The 20421-nt window shown below is 34.8% G+C and overlaps 2 protein-coding genes across 4 annotated transcripts; one reads left to right on the top strand and one right to left on the bottom strand.

Annotated features, from left to right (window-relative positions):
- Positions 1-66: 66 nt before the first annotated feature.
- LOC117101274 (COP9 signalosome complex subunit 4-like) lies at positions 67-8032 on the bottom strand. Its single transcript, XM_033241235.1, has 10 exons — positions 7946-8032; positions 6526-6605; positions 6217-6368; positions 5937-6040; positions 4489-4642; positions 3377-3527; positions 2715-2885; positions 2083-2198; positions 1550-1634; positions 67-837 (listed from the first exon to the last, which is right to left on the bottom strand). The coding sequence occupies exons 1-10, from the start codon at positions 8017-8019 to the stop codon at positions 704-706; spliced, it is 1221 nt and encodes a 406-aa protein (XP_033097126.1). The 5' UTR covers positions 8020-8032; the 3' UTR covers positions 67-703.
- A 166-nt stretch (positions 8033-8198) lies between these two features.
- On the top strand, positions 8199-17373 carry LOC117101273 (protein lin-54 homolog). 3 transcript variants are annotated; one of them, XM_033241234.1, is made up of 10 exons: positions 8199-8326; positions 10362-11162; positions 11689-11845; positions 12335-12447; positions 13069-13269; positions 13665-13768; positions 14165-14236; positions 15269-15509; positions 15675-15871; positions 15966-17373. In XM_033241234.1, the coding sequence occupies exons 2-10, from the start codon at positions 10458-10460 to the stop codon at positions 16156-16158; spliced, it is 1983 nt and encodes a 660-aa protein (XP_033097125.1). In that variant the 5' UTR covers positions 8199-8326; positions 10362-10457; the 3' UTR covers positions 16159-17373. The 3 variants fall into 3 exon arrangements, with proteins under 3 accessions (XP_033097125.1, XP_033097123.1, XP_033097124.1); XM_033241232.1 differs by having other exon boundaries at positions 14162-14236; XM_033241233.1 differs by lacking the exon at positions 8199-8326 and adding an exon at positions 8398-9291 and having other exon boundaries at positions 14162-14236.
- Positions 17374-20421: the final 3048 nt, after the last annotated feature.

The raw sequence follows: 20421 nt of genomic DNA, 5'->3' as shown, positions 1-20421 counted from the left end.
CTAAACTGTTTCAATTAGTGGACTCGTACAAAACATACTACAAAATAGCAAACAAAACTACAGTCATCTTGATTTAGAGTATTTTATTTACATTAATGCTTCAGTAAAAAAAATGTTTATTAAACGATTATAACCTTTTTAAGTGAGCTGCTTCAGTGGATCCATTTTATAGCATACTTGCTGTGTTTGTTTAGTGTCACACATGGGATTATACAATATTACAGAGCACCAGATAAGATTAGAATTTTTGCTCAGAAACTTCAATTTTCAATTTTTTTTTTTCCTATATCTCCTTGAGAAGTTGCAGTAGTTACCCTATAACTGCCTCAATCCTCTTGAATTCGGAATAGACCCTTCATTTTCCTGCCACTTTTTAAACTTTTTTTTTTGGTATTCAAATATTTTATGGCATTAGCTTGTCTTTTTCAGCTAATGAACATTCACAGTACTGCAATTGTTTTTTAACTACACTGTCCATTACATTTGACCTTTGACCTGGGGTCCTGGCAAACTGCTTAACTTACTGAACTTTTTCAACCTGTGACTTCTGCTATATAGATAGCAATACTTCATATGCAGAAAAATAATCACTTGACAATGATAAATAAAGTTGGCTATGAAGCTTATGCAATAGAAGGACATCACTACCACAGGCAGGAAATAGTGTTCTAGATGGTAAATATAAATCATGATACAGTATTCCTCATTGCACCATTTGATTGTCAGCTAGTGCCGCTGTCCAGTCAGGGGCGTGTAGTTGGATTTTCTCGATGACATCATTCACTTGGCCACATAGACTTTGAATTTGCTTATCCCACTGGGGGAGGGCATCCCGTGCTGTGAAGAAAAGAATGCCTAATTGATTAGCAAAAATACAAAGCATATAAAAGCAAAATGTACCGTAGCTAATATACTGTACTTTTAGAGTTAGTAATTCTTGAAAGATTGAAATACTTTTTTTTTTAATTACTGTGTAACTAAAAAACTTTTAATCAAATGTGTAGTTTTAAATAATATTCAAACAAGCTTTAGTAAATTACCGGTATACAGTTGAACTTGCCTAAGTCGAATCCAAAATGCCATTGAAAAATTGTTCGACTTTGATAAGATCCACTTACAGATTGTTAATTAATGGAGAAAACAACAATTTGGCATATAAAATTAGATCGACTTAGAAATTATTCAACATAGGCAAAGTCGATTTAGGCAAGTTTAACTGTATTTGACAATACAAAATTACATTTTTATAGACATGATTTAGAAGTAGTCTTCAAACTTGGATTTCACTAAACAAGGTATAAAAAAAGTCTCCCCTAAAGCTACATTTACACTAGACATGACATATCATCACTGAGCGCATTTGTATCGTGTCGTTATTGTGTCTAGTGTAAACGTAGCTTTAAAATGATTAAATGTATTTATTGACAAACAATAGCATTTGCTGATTGTCTGTACCTGCTTCAGAAGACTCAGTAAAATAGTTTAATTCCAATTTTAAAAAACTAGTTTTTTCCTAATCATTAATCATCCAATAATAGAAAAAACTTACTTTCAAAATGGACAATGCTATCTATCTGGTCAATGTAGCCAGACATCCTGCCTTCAGATATCATCTGCGATGCAATTTTCTCAGCCTGACAAAAAGTAAGACAAGCAATAATTTTTGAGCCAATGTGAAATGTTTTAAGGCAGTGGAGAAAATTAAATTCAGAATTACAACCCCGAAAAAATCAAACTTGCCCTAGGAGGTGGAAATCAGAATTATAGACCCTGGAAAAAAAATTCTGAATTTGACTCCTGGGGAAAATCTAAAATTATACAGTAGATCAAGCAGTCAAAACTGTAAGCCTCAAAATCCTATTTTGGTAACATTTTACTTATAATTTCTTTATAATTATTATTTATTTGTTTCACCTAGTTTATGTTGAGGTCATTTTGTTATAATCAAATGGGATACAGTATTTTTGCATTTGAAATCTCCAACACCCAGCATTTTTTTGTGCATGAAGACCAAATTCATACAACTTTTAATAATAACAGAATAGAGTTCATAAAGCCAAAATACACTGCATATAAAATCACCTTAATTGGTGGTATTTCCAGCAAAGATCCAAGTTCTTCAAAGGTAATGTTATTATACAGTTTACTGGCTGATAGTAAGTTGTGTTCAATTATTGCACGGTCTAGGATGCTGGATCCTGCAAAAAAAGTGGCAGACATTTATAGAAATTTATGTGAAGATATACCATCTATAATGAGTTATAAATTTTAAGATTTGATTATCTTTGTATATTTAAAGCTTGGTTTCCATACAATCGCTACACTGTCGCTACCATGTTTCAGTGCAATTGTTGTACTGTGTAAGGCTCCCCGATTCAACCGACCGATCCACATCACCGAAAGCTGTCGGCAATAGCGTGTAGCGATTGTACAAAAACCTAGCTTAAGTGAAAGTTAGATATAAGTGAAAAATATGAGAAAAAAATTTCTCACCAATTATGAATAACACAGTTTCTCCTTTGCACAGACCCTGGTAGTAGTCTTTTGAATAATTTTCTTTTTTATTTAGTTGGGTTTTTTGTTCTAAAGTCAAGGCAAACAGGGGATCGGTTTCTCCGATGGGGACTTCTAGTCCCCTATCCCCTTTCCCCATTGGTACCCCCACTGACGAGCTTCAGCTCCAATTACTGTTCGGAATGAGGCAACTTACTCACCATCTGCTGTTGTGGCTTTCTGATGCTCAGCCAGTGATGCTGCAAATTCCTTCAACTGATCACCACGGATTATTCTCTCCAGATACATCTTCTCTAAGATGCCGTATGCCGGCAACTTCTGGCAGCGCTCATCTTTAAACAAGGTGGCCAGCATTCTTGATCTTTGTTGCCCTGGAAACAACAAACAATATTTATTTGTCTGTGGGCTACTCATGAGTAGATTTCTAGCATGATTAAAAAAATCGTAAGGTGCTGGGTTTGGTCTAAAGGAGTTCGTGCTTCTATCAGGTCAATCCATTCTTAGAAGAAGCCTTTTGATGGAGAAAGTGTACCTCAAGTTTCTTGGAGTGCAACAAAATAAATCAAAAGTACATAATTGTTTTGTGTTTGAAAATGTTTCAATCAAGCTACATGAATTTAAGACTTGAAGGAACCAAATTTGATACTAACTGGATTAACCAAAAAGAAGAAATATTCTTAATGTCAAATCATTATACATTGACCAAATGTCAAGGCATCCATGGACCAAGAGAGTTAATCAAAGTTCACTGTAACTCAAGAGAATCGGCTTCCCCCTCATAAATTAGGAGTGTATGTAAAGGATGAAAGATATGGAGATGGGGAGGAAGAAGAAGAGTAGGATGAGATGAAGTGCTTCTTACCTGCTGAAGCCAGAATAGCACAATGTAACGCATGTTTTAACGCTGTCATTCTTTCTTCTGTTGCAATGATAGTCTTGTAGGACAGCTCGTTGTACCTCTGTGCAGCTTCAATGAACTTCCGCCTATAGTCTAAAACCCTGGCATAGCATACCTACAAATACATTAATTCAATAAAATATTTCAATCAAAATAAATAAGCTCAAATTATACTTTACTTAGTTTATTTCAACAAAACATCATCTTGATGTGCTGAGGATTATGCAGGTGGTGATGAATATGCAGATAGTATTTATGCAGGTAGTGATGAATATGCAGGTGGTGATGAATATGCAAGTGGTAATTATTCAGGTGGTGATGAATATGCAGGTAGTGCTGATGACTATTCTGGTGGGGATAAATATGCAAGTGGTAATTATTCAGGTGGTGATGAATATGCAGGTTGTGATGAATATGCAGGTAATGATGAATATGCAGGTAATGATGAATATGCAGGTGGTAATGATTATTCTGGTGGTGATGAATATGCAAGTGGTAATTATTCTGGTGGTGATGAATATGCAGGTAGTTAGGAATATGCAGGTGGTGAAGAATATGCAGGTGGTATTGATTATTCTGATGGGGATGAATATGCAAGTTGCAATTATTCAGGTGGTGATGAGTATGCAGGTAGTAATTAATATGCAGGTAGTAATGAATATGCAGGTAATGATGAATATGCAGGTAGTAATGATTATTGTGGTGGGGATGAATATGCAAGAAGTGGTAATTATTCAGATACTGATGAATATGCAGGTGGTAATGAATATGCAGGTGGTGATAAATATGCAAGTTAATGATTATTCTGGTGGCGATGAATATGCAAGCGGTACTTATTCAAGTTGTGACGAATATGCAGATGGTAATGAATATGCAAGAGGTGATATGGTAATGAATATGCAAGAGGTGATGTGGTGAGGAATATGCAAATTGTGATAAATATGCAGATTGTGATGAATATGCAAGTGGTGATGATTATGCAGGTGGTAATAATTATTCACATGGGGATGATTACATAAGTGGCATGATTACATGTTTTTTTTTTTAATTGTTATAAAAAAATAATATATCATTACCTTATAATGAATATGAAGCTGCTCATTTTTGGATTCGGCTTGAAGCAAGGACGCCCGCTTGATGTATGCTTCGGCTTGTACAGGATCATCGTCTTCCAGGTAAAGCCTAGCAATCTTCAAGTATGTTTCCAGCTTGTAGTCTACAGAGTACTGCCTGAGATGAAAAAATATACTACAATCTTAACAATTTTCATTAGTACTCTATAGCCATTTTAGTCAGTTAACATAACAATCACTTATTCAGGCATAATTATTCATGATCTAAATGAATATTTAAAAAGCAAAAGATACAAAGAAATGTTTTCGACTAAAATGTTAAGATGTAAAGCGCTGTGATACCCAAATGAATGAGTTGTATATAAGTGCCAAGACTATTAACAAAATTAGACAACATTATTGTCTATAATTACAATTAATTACATAGACTAGAAATCTGATTTTGATACATAATATCACCACCAACTTAAAATAAAGAAAACAAAGGATAGAAAGATTGCAAGAAAATAACATAAATCTATCAAAGTGTTTAATCAATTACAGTAGAACCTCGATTTTACGTACGGTAGGGGACCGGAGGGCATACGTAAATCGGGGGATTCGTAAAATAGAGGTTGGGTTAAATTTGTGGTAACCTTTGACCTAATACATACGTAACGCTCAATATACGTATGTATGAACGAACAATGTTACCTAGCTAGACTAGACCTAGCCTCTAGGCCTACGAATAAAACCATGTGTTTAGTGTTTTTATTCATCACTTTACGATGTCATAATAAAGTGTTGAAATAAAACCATGTGTCTAGTGTATTAATTCATCCCATTATGTCTTTTATTTAACAAAAGAACATGAAAATAGTGTAAGATTACCTAACGACAAAGGTATAACTTGGGAATTCCCCTTCATGCCTAGTCTAAACAACAGAGCTGTGGTGTTGTCTGGGCCTGTTAAAACAAACTAAACCCATATGCACTGGGCGAGCCAACCAATTAGCGTTCGTGTACGAAACTATGCCTACTCAGCTTCGTGTAGAAAATTAGACCAGACAAGTTTTTCCATGGTTTGCCACACGAAGCTAAGGAGGAAAGCAATTATTTTGAGCACCATCGGTAGTTGTTCATCTCACTCAGTTCACTTGGTTTTAGATTATAACAACCGGCCGGTTTTAGACTCAATCAACGTTGCTGTTTAATGAAAATACGTTGCATTATGGTTTGTATTGTTATAGTTTATTGTTATAGTCTTTTTAATTATGGTTGCTCTGAAAAGGGCCGTTTGTTTTGAATATTTTCGGAGTTTTTGATGACGTCATCGTCGATACGAGGGGTACGTAAAACCGAGGGTTCGTATAACTGGGGTACATAAAAACGAGGTTCTACTGTATTTGAAATGCTATTGCATTGTTAAAAACTTAGATTAGAAATAAAGAATATTTTTGTACATAAATTACCTTTGACCTGTTTCTAATGGAATTCCAACAAGTACATTTGCGGCCATCCTCCATTTTGATTCCCTTTCGTAAATGTTTGCCAAATGCTGCCTGGTAGTAGCAACCTGAGAAATATGAAACATAACCAACATTTGATCCTATGAACATGGAGATGCTAGATAAAAAAAATCAAAAGGTGGGACCTGAAACATGTTTATAACTTGTTTATACTTTTCTTTTTATTTATCTATTCATTATTTTTGTTTTATTAATTGGTGATGACAATTTTAATGAAAATTACCTGCTCTTCAAATGACACCACTCTGGGATGAACTTTCTCTAGAAGGAAGTTTGACACTTGACATGAAAGAGGGTCTGGCAAAGAGGCTAGGTGGGCACAAATTTCTGTGAGCAACTGTCTGGAGATCACTAAACTAACATTTTCATTTACCACTGAAAGTTAGACATCATAGAAAATTACAAAATACAATGTACATAAGAAAATGATCCTTAATACTATCTACAGTATTCACCACAAAATGAGGAGCAACCATATAATAATATGATATGGTTGCTCCTCATTTTGTGATGGAACATATTATGTTCTTACTTGTTTCTATAAATGCTTGGAAACCATCGGTGAGATCATTGTCTGTCAGAGACTGTATATACACCAAAACCTTACGATATCTGCAGAAAAAAAAACAAGTAATTCAATTCAAACTTTATAGTATATCACAGAAACATAAATCACTGCCTACACATACAAATAAAGTATACATGTGAAAAATACAGTAGGCCTATATATGGGGCCTATGGGATTTCACCCGAAAATTGAAACTTTACATAAATTCATAGGATAAATACTACTACAATACACTGCAGTACTATACTATATTACATATTACATGTATTGTCAAAAATAAATTTTGAAATTTACTTAACATAAACATAAATTCTAAACTTGAACATAAAAATTAGATTATATAAAAAGTGTTCACCCATTATTTTACCACAATAAATTATTTTAAAATAATATTTTTAAAGAAAACATTGTACATGTTTAGAAATTTTAATTTAAATTTTCATTAATTTTTTGAATATATAAATATCAGAGTAAACAGTTTTAAATTCAAAATGTATAGGATTTCAGTCTGTATGAGACTATGTTTTTTTTTCCTGGTTGAAATTTTAATTAACAATAAAAGGTCTGACTTTGTGACCAACAACCACCTCCTACTGCCTTGAACTGAATTGACTTTCCATTTCATATTTGTTTAATAAAAGATATAAACACTCAACAACTAGGCCTGACCTAGTCTCAAAGGTGCTACATTTTGCTGTCTTCTAGAAAAGTAGGCCTACTGTAGGTTCACTCCCGCACGTGTCAAAAATTTGGGGAATATTGATGCGGGAATAAAAAAAAAAATTTCTGTGGCATCATTTGACATGTATTTCAATTCAACAGCATAAAAAACAATGTAATTTTGTGACTGGAAATACATTTTGTTTAAAAAAACATTAAATTAAACCATTTTTTATACAATATTTACCTTACAATATTCTTGCCAAAGAGAAACGATCCCTCCCTCATCGATAAAAAAAAAACAATATTATATTGTTCCAATAAAAAAATTTAAAAAACCATTAAAAAAAAAAAAGAGTGACATCTAATAATTTTTTCTATGTGCCCTAAATACAGATGAAACATCATGACTATGCATAGGCCTAGTCCTACGTTAATGCACTTCAGAAAGGTAAGTACGATATACCACTGTACTGACACTGACAGTGGGAAATTGTTTGTACTAGGACCTAGGGCCAGGCCTAGTCTTTAGTACAATAGGTCAAATAGCCCAATAGTCCGTAGCATGAAAAAAATAGGCCTAGGACTAGGTAGGTCTAGCCTACCTTCTTGCTAGGCCTAGCGCATTTAGATACTGAATCCTGGTCAACAAAAACAAAAATAACCATTTTTATATAATAAAAAGATAGTAGGGCCTATGCTAAATATCACATTTGGAAATTACTTGTCTGCCAGGTCTTTTGGTGATCCAGAAGAAGACAGTAAGGTGGAAAGTTGTTGCCGTGCGGACGCAGCCATTTTGAAGAAAGTAAATTCCAAAAGGAAAATTGTCAGACAAATTTATTAATAGTTTTATCAATTAAAACAATATATAAAAATAGAAATCATAAAAAATAATTATTTAAAAAGCTAATATAATGTATTTTCTATTTCTACGATGTTTTTTTATAATATATAACAGTTACTTTCAAGCCTAATTTTTTTTTAGTGGCATAGCTTTCATTATGGGATAGTAATGGTGGGCGCGTGATTTTGAACAAATTTCACTAAATCAACTGCCCGAAACTCCCTTCCTAAGAACGATTTTTGATGATCTATACTTTAGGTGAGACCTGCAGCTCTTTAAGTATTTATATGTTATGTATTTAAGCATTTTATTCCATTGATAAATGTCAAAATATGTGTGAAACCTAGGCCCGACATAAGGAACCCTCCCGATCACGGATGTTGTCAATACACTTCGTGTCGCATTGTCACTGTGCAGCTAGGCTAGCCCCTGGTAATACATTTAGTATGATAATAGCTAAGGCTTAGCTTAGCATAAGTCAATAAATCTAGATTAAATTGTATTACACAATAAACCCAATGATATCAGAAGAATTTATATCTGGGCCTAGTAGGCCTACCATGTACGCTTTTAATTTATTCATCCAAGCAAGGTGGTGGTAGACAGAAATTCTTTTCTACAATAGTACAAGTTTACAAGCAGGGGTAGAAAAAAAGAATCACGCAGGTCTGCATGGCCCTGTCTGGGGGAAGGTAGGCCTATAAATGTTCAACAAGGTGTCAGGGTTGCCTAGGCTAGCGGCTAGGCCTGGTTAGGTTAGTAGATAGGCGAGTGACCTTGTCTTGATGTTGACGTCATTTTTTCACCCTTCCTAAGCCTATACATGCCAGACTGTATAGTAAGGCCTGCGCAGGGAATGATTATATCCTCCTTATACTTGTCAATATGCAAAACAAACTTCTTTTTCGTGCAGGCGATATCTATGATTTATCTTGTAGCTTACGAAGAAATACCGCAGCAGGCCGACTTAACGGCACGGAGCTTCACGCAACCCACGTGCTGTGTATCGATTAAAAAATACTCCGGCAGGGAAACCAAGGGTTCACAGTTTCTAAAAAGAAGAGCATGTTGATTGGCTGAAGACACGGCACTTGGACTTTTTTTTGTGTATACAAAACAAGCGTACTATGCCTACATTGAAATTTATGCAATAAATAATAAAGTTAAACAGAAAACTTGGGTGTAAGCAGGGTAGTATAATTTTGTATACCTCCCTGGTGTATGTAAGTGTCTTATTTTGTGAGGGAAAAATAAGTATAAGTATAAGTATAATATGTATATCAGGGAGGTATAAAAATAGAAACATTTCCCTGTATATATATTCTTTACCAGCCCTCCTGCACTAAATTGCCCAGGCAACCAAAATGGGAGGCCTTGACGGAAATTGTTGATGGACAGATTATCTGTCATCTTTTAACCATTTTTTTAAAGGAAGCACAATATAGCACACTAATATTAACATTAATGCTATCTACTTTTATATTACTTTACAATAATGCAGAAAAAATCCGCCGGAATAATCTCAATTTTCCTGAAAAACGAAAAAATTAAACCCGGAAGTATATGAATATTCAGTATTGACTTCCTATTTGCATCGCTTGTGATGATGCTCTAGAAGCCTGGACAAAGGACGATCTTGTTGAAGTTGTCTCAAAATTTAGCGCTCTTTTAGAATATGATCGTTAACCGATAGAGGGTGGGCTGCTAAGGTTATGGGTTCTGACGATCTTAAGTAAACAAACAAAGGTTGTTCAAAGACGGCGGTGTTTTTGCTCTCCTTGCCTTATAAGGACTAATGGACAGATGGTCTTTAGATAATTATTTCGAGCTCTCTCCTCTTATTTTTATACCTCCCTGGTCAATGAGTCAAGGATAGATCATTACTAAAAATATTACAAAAAAATAAATTTTTTTTAAAGATGCATTGTCCTCTGAAATTGACAAAAAAAACCATTTAAAAAATAATTTTTAAATTACTCATATTGCAGTAGCATACAATTTATTACCTTGAGCATACAAATTTTCGTACCTTGATTTTTATACTTGATATTAAAATGATAATAAAAATATCCAGTGACTGGAAGTGTTTCCATCCTTTTTCACTGTAAAATTATGGGTAAATATTTTTTGAATACACTAATTTCTATGATCAAGTTCATAGTTTTTATGTTACTTCACAAAATGACCAATAATGATTTTTATTTATTTATTTTTTTTTTTGTATTTTGAATGGGACAATATGCCTTTAAATTGTAGCTTCCATTATCCAAAAATGTATTTTTGTTATTTGTAGGAATGCATTGCTACCAGCTATTGGATGACATAAAGTATATTTCTTAGAACAAATATAATCATTTGAGCTCTGGACATAGAGGACTCATCATTAAACATGTCCAGTGGTGGCACTCAAAACACGAGCAATATGGATACCAGTAAGAACGTCACAAAAGCTACCACACAGGGACAAACCGTCAGTGTAGTTGGTAAGCCTGGACAAGTGGTAACGACGAGTAAAGGAGAGACCCTTGTGCTGTCTGCTCCAAATTTAACATCAAGTGCTGTTCCCGTATCACTGAACACTTCAAAGCCTGTGATCACAGTATCTGCATTGCCACCTGGTGCAAATTCACCGGCCGTGCAGGCTATTTTGAAACGGAGCTTTCCGACGATGGCACAAAATCAAGTTTTGACCAAAGTGATAATAACTAAAAACCCAAACACTAATAGAATTGTATCGGCCTCAGTTGCTTCAACTACACCAAAGTTAACATCTGCAATTTTACAGGCAGTTGACGGGAAAGTGTTAACACCGGGGTCACCAGTCAAGGTGGTTACTGTCACTCAGGGCAGTCTACTGAACACTAAGAACATTGTATTAACAAGCAGTGCAATGTCCCAGCTTATGGCTGCTCAGGCAGTCACCCCCAGTTCAACGCAGGTTAAAAGTCCTTTGAAATCAGTATCCACAACACCAAAGAAGATTGCTCCGGCCCCTCCAAGACCACAGCAAGTTATCATAAAGGGATTGGTATCAACGGCCAATACCATAGCAAAGACAACACCTTCAGTAACAACAGCAATAGCAAGTGGTGTTGTAAGTAGAATTATCTTTCATGGTTCTATGTTTCTACTCTTTTGTGTGTTTATTTTTTAATAACATTATTTAAAGCAAACACATTGTTCCAAACAGAGGAAAGCAAACACCTATCCTTGCTGTAGCTATCCTAAATGGAATTGATCTTGTTTCTTCTCTCTGTTCTTATGCTCTTTGTTTTTGTTAAAAACTTTTCTTACTCAATCCACTTTGTTCTTCTTTTCTTTAATATTTATTCTCATTCTCTCATGTTTTTCGCATCTGTATCATTCATGTTTTTACTCGATTTCCTTATTCCTCTTAACCCCTCTTTATCCTCAATATTTTCTTCTTATCCTTGATCTTTTTTCCTCGTTATTCTTATTGTTTATTTTCTTATCCTTCCTATCCCTTTTCTTCTCATTTTTTCTGTTGATGTTCTTATCCTACTGGTTTATTTTAACCTTTTCATTCACATTCTTTTCTTTCATCTCCCATATGGCTATTTTTTTTTCTCATCCTCTTCATCCGTGTTCTCACCTTGTAGCAAAATGCATCTGCAATTAGTAGTCTACAGCAAGCTGGCACCTCACTGACATTCACCAGTGCTGGCAATCTGCAACCCATTCAAGTGGCTGGCAACAAATTTCCGTACATACGTCTGGTCTCAGTGCCATCATCAACAATTTCAACAAATACACAAGGTACAGTATAGGAATTTCCTGCTTTATTATTGTTTTAATATATTTTCCTAGTGTTAACATGGCTAAAGAAGATAATTACAAAAGTTAATTACAGTAGGAAAAGGTAAAGTATAATATGTAAAGTGTGCCAACAAAGTTTTTGGAAGGAGATTTGGAAATGACAATATAAGTGGTACTAGTTTGAGGAAGCCTTTGTTAAAGAGTGGGTTGTAAATGACCAGAGGTCCAATGTACACATGTGGCCTGTGTGCACTTTAAAGAACCCTTTGCATCTTTCAGAAGAGTAAGGGGTTGCCCTGATGCTCTGGTTTATTTAAGCGGCTGTCGTGAAATAATGTGAGTAGTAGTAAGCACCTCTCTATTGCTGCCACAGAAGTCATTCACCACACCCTAATGCAAGAACAGCAAAATGCAATGAGGATTAATATGGTAACAAAAAAAATGATGACAGTGAAGATCATAACATACTGAATTGTTTATTTTTTAAAGCTAAAAATATAGTACAACATGTCTCTGGAAATAAAGTGATACTGTCAAATGCAAGTGGTCTTCTGCCTCAGCAATATCAAATGCAAACAGTACCAATTGCACCTGCAACACAGGTCAGTGTAGCCTCTTGTTAGTAATTACAGTGTTTTTTACATGGTCGCTGCAGATTTAAATGATTTGAAGGCTTTGAATGAAGTTGTGAAAAATGCTATACACTACCCAGAATAGAGGGATTTTGCAATGATTGTTTACTTGCGGTCACGTGACCTAACTTGGGTATACATAAACAAAAAAAACACCATTCCTATAGGAAATTTCATTCCATATCTTGCGTTGTCATTTGAAAATACACAGTTCATTGAACTTTTTGTTTACTTTAGGTCCAGCATGCTCGGACTGACTTGACTTACATTCAGGTCTATCTGACAGCATTGTCTTTAGTTCATTGATGAAGCATCCAGTGTAATCTTTAAGTAGATCTATATGCGTTTTGGCCAGTCTCCCCAATTTTTGTTTAGTTGTGTGTTTTTTTCTGTTATACTTTTTGTAGTGTGTTGCATGTTTTTATATAAACAGTTCTTTCATTTCAGTGTTGTTATTGGTCAGAAATGCTCAGTGTCAAGTTTCATGTGACAAATGTCATGTGGCAAGTCACAGATATTTGTCATATAAAACACAAATTGTCCCTTTGTACTTATTATAACATGCAAAGGCTATTTGTTTACTTCCTACAGATTGTAATGAAGTCGACGGCATCATCCACTACAACAACTGCCAAACGAATGATTATGCCAAACAGGCCACTCCAGATCCAGCCCAACACAGTCGGTGGACAATTACCTGGGAAAATTAGCATTCCAGCGGGGACAACGCTCTTGGCAGGGAACAGCATTCCCCAGAATATTGCTGTTTTACCTTTACAGTACATTGCACCTGTAAGCAGGATTATTGTTAAAAGTTTTTTACATATGAGGCTTATCATCCCAAAACCAGCATTAGTGACCAAATCATGAAAGTTGACTATTTAATATATTCATATTTTCCAAACAGTAAGCTTAAAAATGATGTCATTTAATGGGATTGACTTACTATTGCCAAAGTTATGAGTAAAGGTTTTATGGCTTCTAGGTACTGAAGTATATAAAACTGCCGAATTCTTATGCTAACTACACAGGTTTTTGAATGGCAAGCCTCATATTTTCTTGTTGTTGTAGACACTGTATTACCAACAGTGATTAACCTGAAACTTCTTGTGATTGAACAAATCATGTTTTATGTCAGACAGTGCTTTTTTTTATATTTAATCTATATTTTTGTCATCATATTTTAGGTTGGGCAGCAGTCTCAAAATTGCTCAACGTCATCATATATTCCAATTTCAACCAAGGCACCAACTACAGCAGGGCCACCAGCTGTTCGGCACAATGTCAACGGGTGAGTTAAATACAAGTGATTATCTATCACTGTGGCTTCCTATAAATCTGTACTGTTTGTGTGTCAATAGTAGGGCCTTTATAGCAAGGTTAGATTCACTAGGTTCAACCTATAGCAAGGTTAGATTCACTTGTGTTAAGATGTCTATGATTTTGGTAAAAAAAAGCTTGGGAAGTCTTAACATTTAACTTGTGTCATTCATAACATTTTGTCATGTACAGTTAAAGTTGCTGAAGTTGACTCTGCCTAACTCGAATAATTTCCAAGTCGATAACGGTAAAGTAATGCAAGTTTTTGAAAGATTGTATGAGTAAGCAGCCCTGATAATGGTTGCAACAATCATTTCATTATGTTGGATTAATTTGTCAATGTTACATTTTTTTTTTATGATAGCAGCAGTCAACCAGAAGCACCAGGGACACGGCCTAGGAAGCCATGCAATTGCACAAGATCTCAATGTTTGAAATTGTAAGTAGATATGTTACTATCACTATATTTCATTTTCATTTGATTTATTTCGTCCAAAAAACATTGAAATTGACAAACACAAGATTACAGAGAGCAAAAAACGAAACTCAGTTGGCCGGACAGGATTGCTAAAAAGTGAACTGAATTACTGTCTAGTGGCTCTCCGATGCCAGTGAGAACATAGAATTAAATTAACATAAAATATTCTAGAAAAATAGGCCTATCAATAAAATTTAAATTTAAAAATATACATGTACAAAATCATCAGTGAAATCGGTCAATAGTTAAAGAGAAAAAACATAAAAGAAAAACTATCTAAAAGAAAAACTATCAATCATGTCACATCTTTCCTTTTCAGACATGTAAAGGCCAACTCAGACAGCGTCGTACGACGCAGCCCGACGCGAGTTGTTGTCGTGTCGGGTGTGTGTGAGTTAAACGCAGACGCGATGGCAGTCGCATCGTAGAATATTAAACATGTTTAATATTTCTCACGACGGCTTAAAACTGTCCCCGACGATAAATCGAGTTGGGCTGCGTCGGTCGACGCTGTCTGAGTTGGCCTTAAGACAACAATCCACCTTGTTACTCCAAAGTCTTATCAATAAGGGGCTTGTCATACCAAAACCAGTGTTAGTGACTAAAACAAGAAAATTAACTTTTTAATATATTCATATTCTCCACATTATAAGCTTAAAAATGATGGGTCATTTACTGGAGTCAACTAAATAATAAGTTATGAGTAAAATTTAACAGCTTCTCTGTACTATAGTATGCAATACTACCACATTCTTATTAGTAATAACTGAGTTTAACATTTAGCGACAGTACGCTGGTTTTGGGATTACAAGCCTCATCTATATCTATTAAGTAAAAAAAAAACTCAAGTACAGTAACATTTGGAAGTTGGATTCGTCTGTCAGATTTTTTTTACTATTAGGGAGTGGGGGAAGAGGTTGGCCTTCTAAATTGAGAACAAATCTGATTTTTTGTAATGCTCATGTGCCTTGCTCTGAATTATTTGCCTCTCAGATACTGTGACTGTTTTGCTAATGGAGAATTCTGTAGCAACTGTAATTGCAATAATTGTTTGAATAATTTGGCTCATGAGGATGAGAGAAGCCGAGCCATTCGCTCGTGTCTCGAGAGAAACCCACAGGCTTTCCATCCGAAGATCGGTAAAGGACGAGGAACTGCCGGGGAAAGGCGGCACAATAAAGGTTGTAACTGCAAGCGCTCAGGCTGCTTGAAGAACTATTGCGAATGTTATGAGGTACAATAAATATTTTATTTATATTTACATGTATTTTAATTTAACTGATATGATATTAGGCCAAATCATGAATATTCATTCATTGGGAATATTATAGCTATTTCTATGCTAGGAATTTTATTGTTTAATATTGAACCTTAATTTTGCAATTCCCTCAATTCTCAGGCAAAAATACTCTGTTCATCAGCATGTAAGTGCTATGGTTGCAAGAATTTTGAAGAGAGTCCTGAACGCAAGACTCTGATGCATTTAGCTGATGCTGCAGAGGTCAGGGTTCAACAACAGACAGCAGCCAAGTCAAAACTGTCACAATTCCAGGACTTTCCATCAAAACCGCCGATCACAAACGAGTCTGGTGAACGGTCAGTTGTCTTGCTTCATTTGTACTAAATAATTTTTATTGTGAAAATGCATTCACATTATGATGAATTTTTTTGTATTAAATCTTTTCTTCAGGCTTCCATACTCATTTATAACAAACGACGTGGCCGAGGCCACCTGCCAGTGTCTTTTAGCGCAGGCAGAGGAGACGGAGAGGAACGGAGGTGCCTCAAACATTGGGGAGCAGCTCATCTTGGAAGAGTTTGGTCGATGTTTGAAGCAAATCATAGAGTCGGCAGGAAAAACGAAAGGAAACGGTAACATGTGACCATGTATCAGCACCCAGAAAGGAAGATGAGTGTGCGTTCATGCATGTCAATTGAAAGGCATTTATATCACTGCCACGAACTGCTTTAATAAATGACACCAATTGGCAATGTGGCAGCAAGGATATTCAAGCAAGCGTGTTTAGCTAGGATGAAAGCAGTGATTGATTGACCCCCCAGCTATGGCAATAATTCATGACACATGGATCTTCATGTAAACGTGTTGAGCTTCGGATGTAGGCATCAAATGATTGATCCTCCAGCGATGGCATTAGTATTAACAGCACAGATCTTCAAAAAACATCAGTTTGGAAATAAGCATTGATTGATCGATCTCCAGCAACAGCATCATTTATGACTGGATGGATTACACATTGAGCTTGGAGGCCGGCATCATTTGACTGATACTTCAGCAATGTCTCATGACTCCATGACTTTTAAACAAACATAGTGCTTGAAGGTTTGCTTCGATTGGTTGATCCTCCAATGATGCATCGTTTAGGACATATTGATGCAGCTAAGAACTACATGAAGTAGCATTGCTAAGCATTTAGATGACCTCATTCTCATTCCTGGTAGAGGTGAATACAGTAGTATATTCAACTGGTATGAAATAAATAAAGGATCCCAAATGACACTTTCCTGGGGTGATGTTGGTTGATTCTTGCTTGGTTAAAATTCACTGCCATTATCAAGTTTGCAACACATGGCCAAGTAACAGCTTTATTTTAACCTACAGCATCTTACCTGAAGCTTATTTCCTAAATTACATATGTTATTGTTATACAATTTGTTGAAACACCACTGAAATCAGGTAGAGTAATTAGATGTAAAGACGAACTTAGCGTGGCATTATTTAATAACAGTGATACTGCAGGAATTTTTGGTATGTATATGTATCACAGTTACTGGCCTTTTTGCCTGTAGCTATGGTGCCCATTCTCAAGTGGGTTGGATCTGTGGTTAGGTAGTCAAGTTCCCACCTTCCAACCCAATGGTCCTGGGTTCACTCCTGGTGAAATACCTTTTTCACAACCAACAGCAACTTCTCTAACCCCAAGCTTCAAAACTTAGTTAGTGGAAAGCATTAAGAGTCACAACATTATTAGCTTGCCTAGGTGGACCACCCTCATTCAATAGGGTGTAAACAAAATTAATATATCTTTCTTTTTTTTTTTAAATAATAGTCATTATTTGGTTTACAATTTAAATTAAAATGTTAATATTTTAAAACTATTGAGTTTATTATCTGGTATGGTACTTAATTTTTTGCCTCTTAAAAAAAGCAAAGCTTTTAATTAATGTATGCTATACCACTTATTTAAATTATGTACATAAAATTCATTCAGTTTTTATAATTGTTCCCATTATTACACTAAACTGCTATTACTCGTATTATTTTGCATTGAGTGATTCAGGTCTTTTGAATGAATATTCTTAGACTCATCAACCAATCTCACCACCATCTCTGTTATATTCAATGAACCTTTCCAAAATGACCAATTAGGAATATTCAGTAGGCATGTACTGCAATATGTGCATGTTCCACGAACACAATCCACAAGACTGTCCTAATTCGACGTGCTGCTGTCACTAGGCTAGACCTAGATTGTTTTATAACTTACAAACTATTTGAATTCCGTAGAGACATTGTGCTTTGCGTAGCAGCAGTGGCTAACCAATAATCAACCGGCTCATGTTTATGGGAAAGGTTCTTTGGAGAATTCAATTGCTTTAATCTTAGCATTCTTAATGTTCATTTAGTGGTGAAGTCTTGTGTCAATAGTATAAATGTTTGTTGAATGTTGAAAACATCAGTTGATCTATTGTTCTTATATTTATTTAAAGTCTAAACATTAGGTCCCATTTACACTACATCGACTTAGGGTCATAAGATGTCAAATGGTGATGGTGAACTACCAGCTTCTAGCTACCACCAGAATGTCACAGACGAATCTGTAACTGCAACCATCTTATATTCGGCTACGCCTGTCTCTTATACACATCATTAGCATGAGAATGTGGCAGCATTATATACTTTAGTACCTTTTCTCATAACTTTGGTAAAATTAAGTCAATTTCTAATAAATGACCCTTCATTTTAATGTGGAGAATATGAATAAATTAAAAAGTCATTTTGCATTTGTTTGGCCACTGATGTTGGTTTTAGAATGGCCTGCCCCATATTGTTACCAGCATTCAATATCTTTTTTCCTCATTAGATAACACCATTCATAGTGTTTTTTGCATATGCCTTCAATTGGCTGTAATCAGTTTCAGGATTTTTTATGGTAAAATGTCTGTAAATTAAGGAAAACCTAATTGTTTTGAGGTATGCTCATTAAAAGTTGATAACTTAATTGTTGTTTTCATTAAATTGTTTACTTTTTGCCACAGACTTTTCATTAATATGATGAAGGAACATAGTGGTATGATATTTATAAGACAAAAACATTTCAATATATAATTTGCTTTTGCACATTAACTACTGAAAATTTATTTTGTGTTATTGTAATTTTTATTGTTGGCAATTGTATGCATTGCATACTGATGTTAATAACTTGTATTATTGATGATTATTATTGTCATAATTAAACGTTGAACATCCAATTATTCAGTTTCTAAGTTAGGAAGTAAGATAATGCAATTGAATATCCTTATCTACCTGATAAGAAAAATAACAAAGGTTATTATTTTATCAATAATTCATATAATATTGGTTTTATTCATATCTTTTTGATTGGTTGGCCAATAATTTTGTTCAAATAGTCATAACAGTTGAGTAAATGAATTTAAATGTTTTGTAAGCATGAACTTATAATTTAAGTCTTATTAATATTATTTATCAAATACTTGCCTCCTTATCATATCAAATAATTATTCTTTTTTATATGGAATTTAAGTGTAAACAATGTTTCTTACTTTTATGTTCACAGTACGAATCCCTTTTTACCCACGACGGAGCATTATACAGTATGTTAATAGGGAAAAGATTTTGATGAAAAAAGTTGTGAACAAATTTTGTGTAAATAGACATGAAACTATTTGAGAGAACCGAAAAATATTTTCTGTATAACGACGAGTGTGAAGACGAAGGACGCTGCCGTGTAATGGCAAACATTCTAAGCTCCTTTGGAGTTGATGAATTTTTATTGTAAGAATCGATTTTGTAGAATTGTATATTGTACATATATATGACTAAATATGTACCAAAACCTGTATAGTCTGATATGGTGACGTGGGTTGTGACTAGACAGAATTGCTGTACTATGGAATAGATTATGAAATTATTACAAGAAAATTGTTTAGTGTTTTTTGTTTATTTATGCTGTTCAGTTTTGTTTGAATTTACCTATTGTGAAAACATTACGGTAACTCCAGACATGTGTGCAGTGTTTGGTGTGATAGTCTGTGAAGATAGTTTATTTGTGTGGTTGTGACTCATGTGAAAAAAACAGCTAAGACTGCGCAGGTTAACATAAGATGTCAAATGGTGATGGTGAACTACCAGCTTCTAGCTACCACCAGAATGTCACAGACGAATCTGTAACTGCAACCATCTTATATTCGGCTACGCTTGTGTAATAGAAGAATTTGAAAAGCTTAATTGAGGTCCGGATACGTCTAATTTGAGATGGCTTGAACATGATTGAATCTGATATACTACAGAATGTATAGGGAGAGTGTTAAAGTAGTTTCTTAGACCTTGTTTATTTAAACTACAATATTGTAATATACAGTTAAAATCTCGTGAAAATTTAGTGTTCACCCATTCTAAAGGCAAATACTGTAGTCTTATGGATGCTAGTTTGTTTTATGACGCAGTTAAACTTTGGAACTCGCTTCCCAGCTTCGGAATTTCCCACCTCGTATCCTCGTAAAGATGATAAATGCAATATAAATAATTTTCTCCCTATAAATATTGTTTTTTGTACTGTTCCTGTTTTTGATTTTTATTGCATGTATAACCCACAGCTCGTTAATGTTGATTCTTATTTTAAATATGTTGCTAACAAAAAGCCACAAAGTCCATCGGTGAAAAATCGTGAAATAATGTGTGTATACAGTATACACACTGGAGACAGTCGTCTTACTACTATTTGCGTTAAGTTCACGAAGTTCTTTAATCTGCAGAATGGTTTCTTAAATTCTTTTCATAGTCTTGATTCGAATGATTGAATCAATGGAGACGGCACAGCTGATGAAGTTTAATGTTCCTGCACGGAATTATAATTTAAACGCTACGCAAACCGATCTTCTTTAAT

Source organism: Anneissia japonica, unplaced genomic scaffold (genome assembly GCF_011630105.1).
Source record: "Anneissia japonica isolate Jap-2015-1 unplaced genomic scaffold, ASM1163010v1 scaffold1859_len985614_cov190, whole genome shotgun sequence".
Lineage (NCBI taxonomy): Eukaryota > Metazoa > Echinodermata > Crinoidea > Comatulida > Comatulidae > Anneissia > Anneissia japonica.
This window is presented reverse-complemented; position numbering and strand designations above follow the sequence as displayed.

Coding starts and splice junctions, on each gene's coding strand:
- LOC117101274 (XM_033241235.1), bottom strand. CDS start 8,019: ATGGCTGCGTCCGCACGGCAACAACTTTCCACCTTACTGTCTTCTTCT. Junction 6,369..6,525: donor CCAAGCATTTATAGAAACAA/GTAAGAACATAA, acceptor TCTAACTTTCAG/TGGTAAATGAAAATGTTAGT. Junction 1,635..2,082: donor TGGAAATACCACCAATTAAG/GTGATTTTATAT, acceptor ACTTTTTGTCAG/GCTGAGAAAATTGCATCGCA.
- LOC117101273 (XM_033241232.1), top strand. CDS start 10,458: ATGTCCAGTGGTGGCACTCAAAACACGAGCAATATGGATACCAGTAAG. Junction 13,270..13,664: donor CTTTACAGTACATTGCACCT/GTAAGCAGGATT, acceptor ATCATATTTTAG/GTTGGGCAGCAGTCTCAAAA. Junction 15,510..15,674: donor ACTATTGCGAATGTTATGAG/GTACAATAAATA, acceptor CTCAATTCTCAG/GCAAAAATACTCTGTTCATC.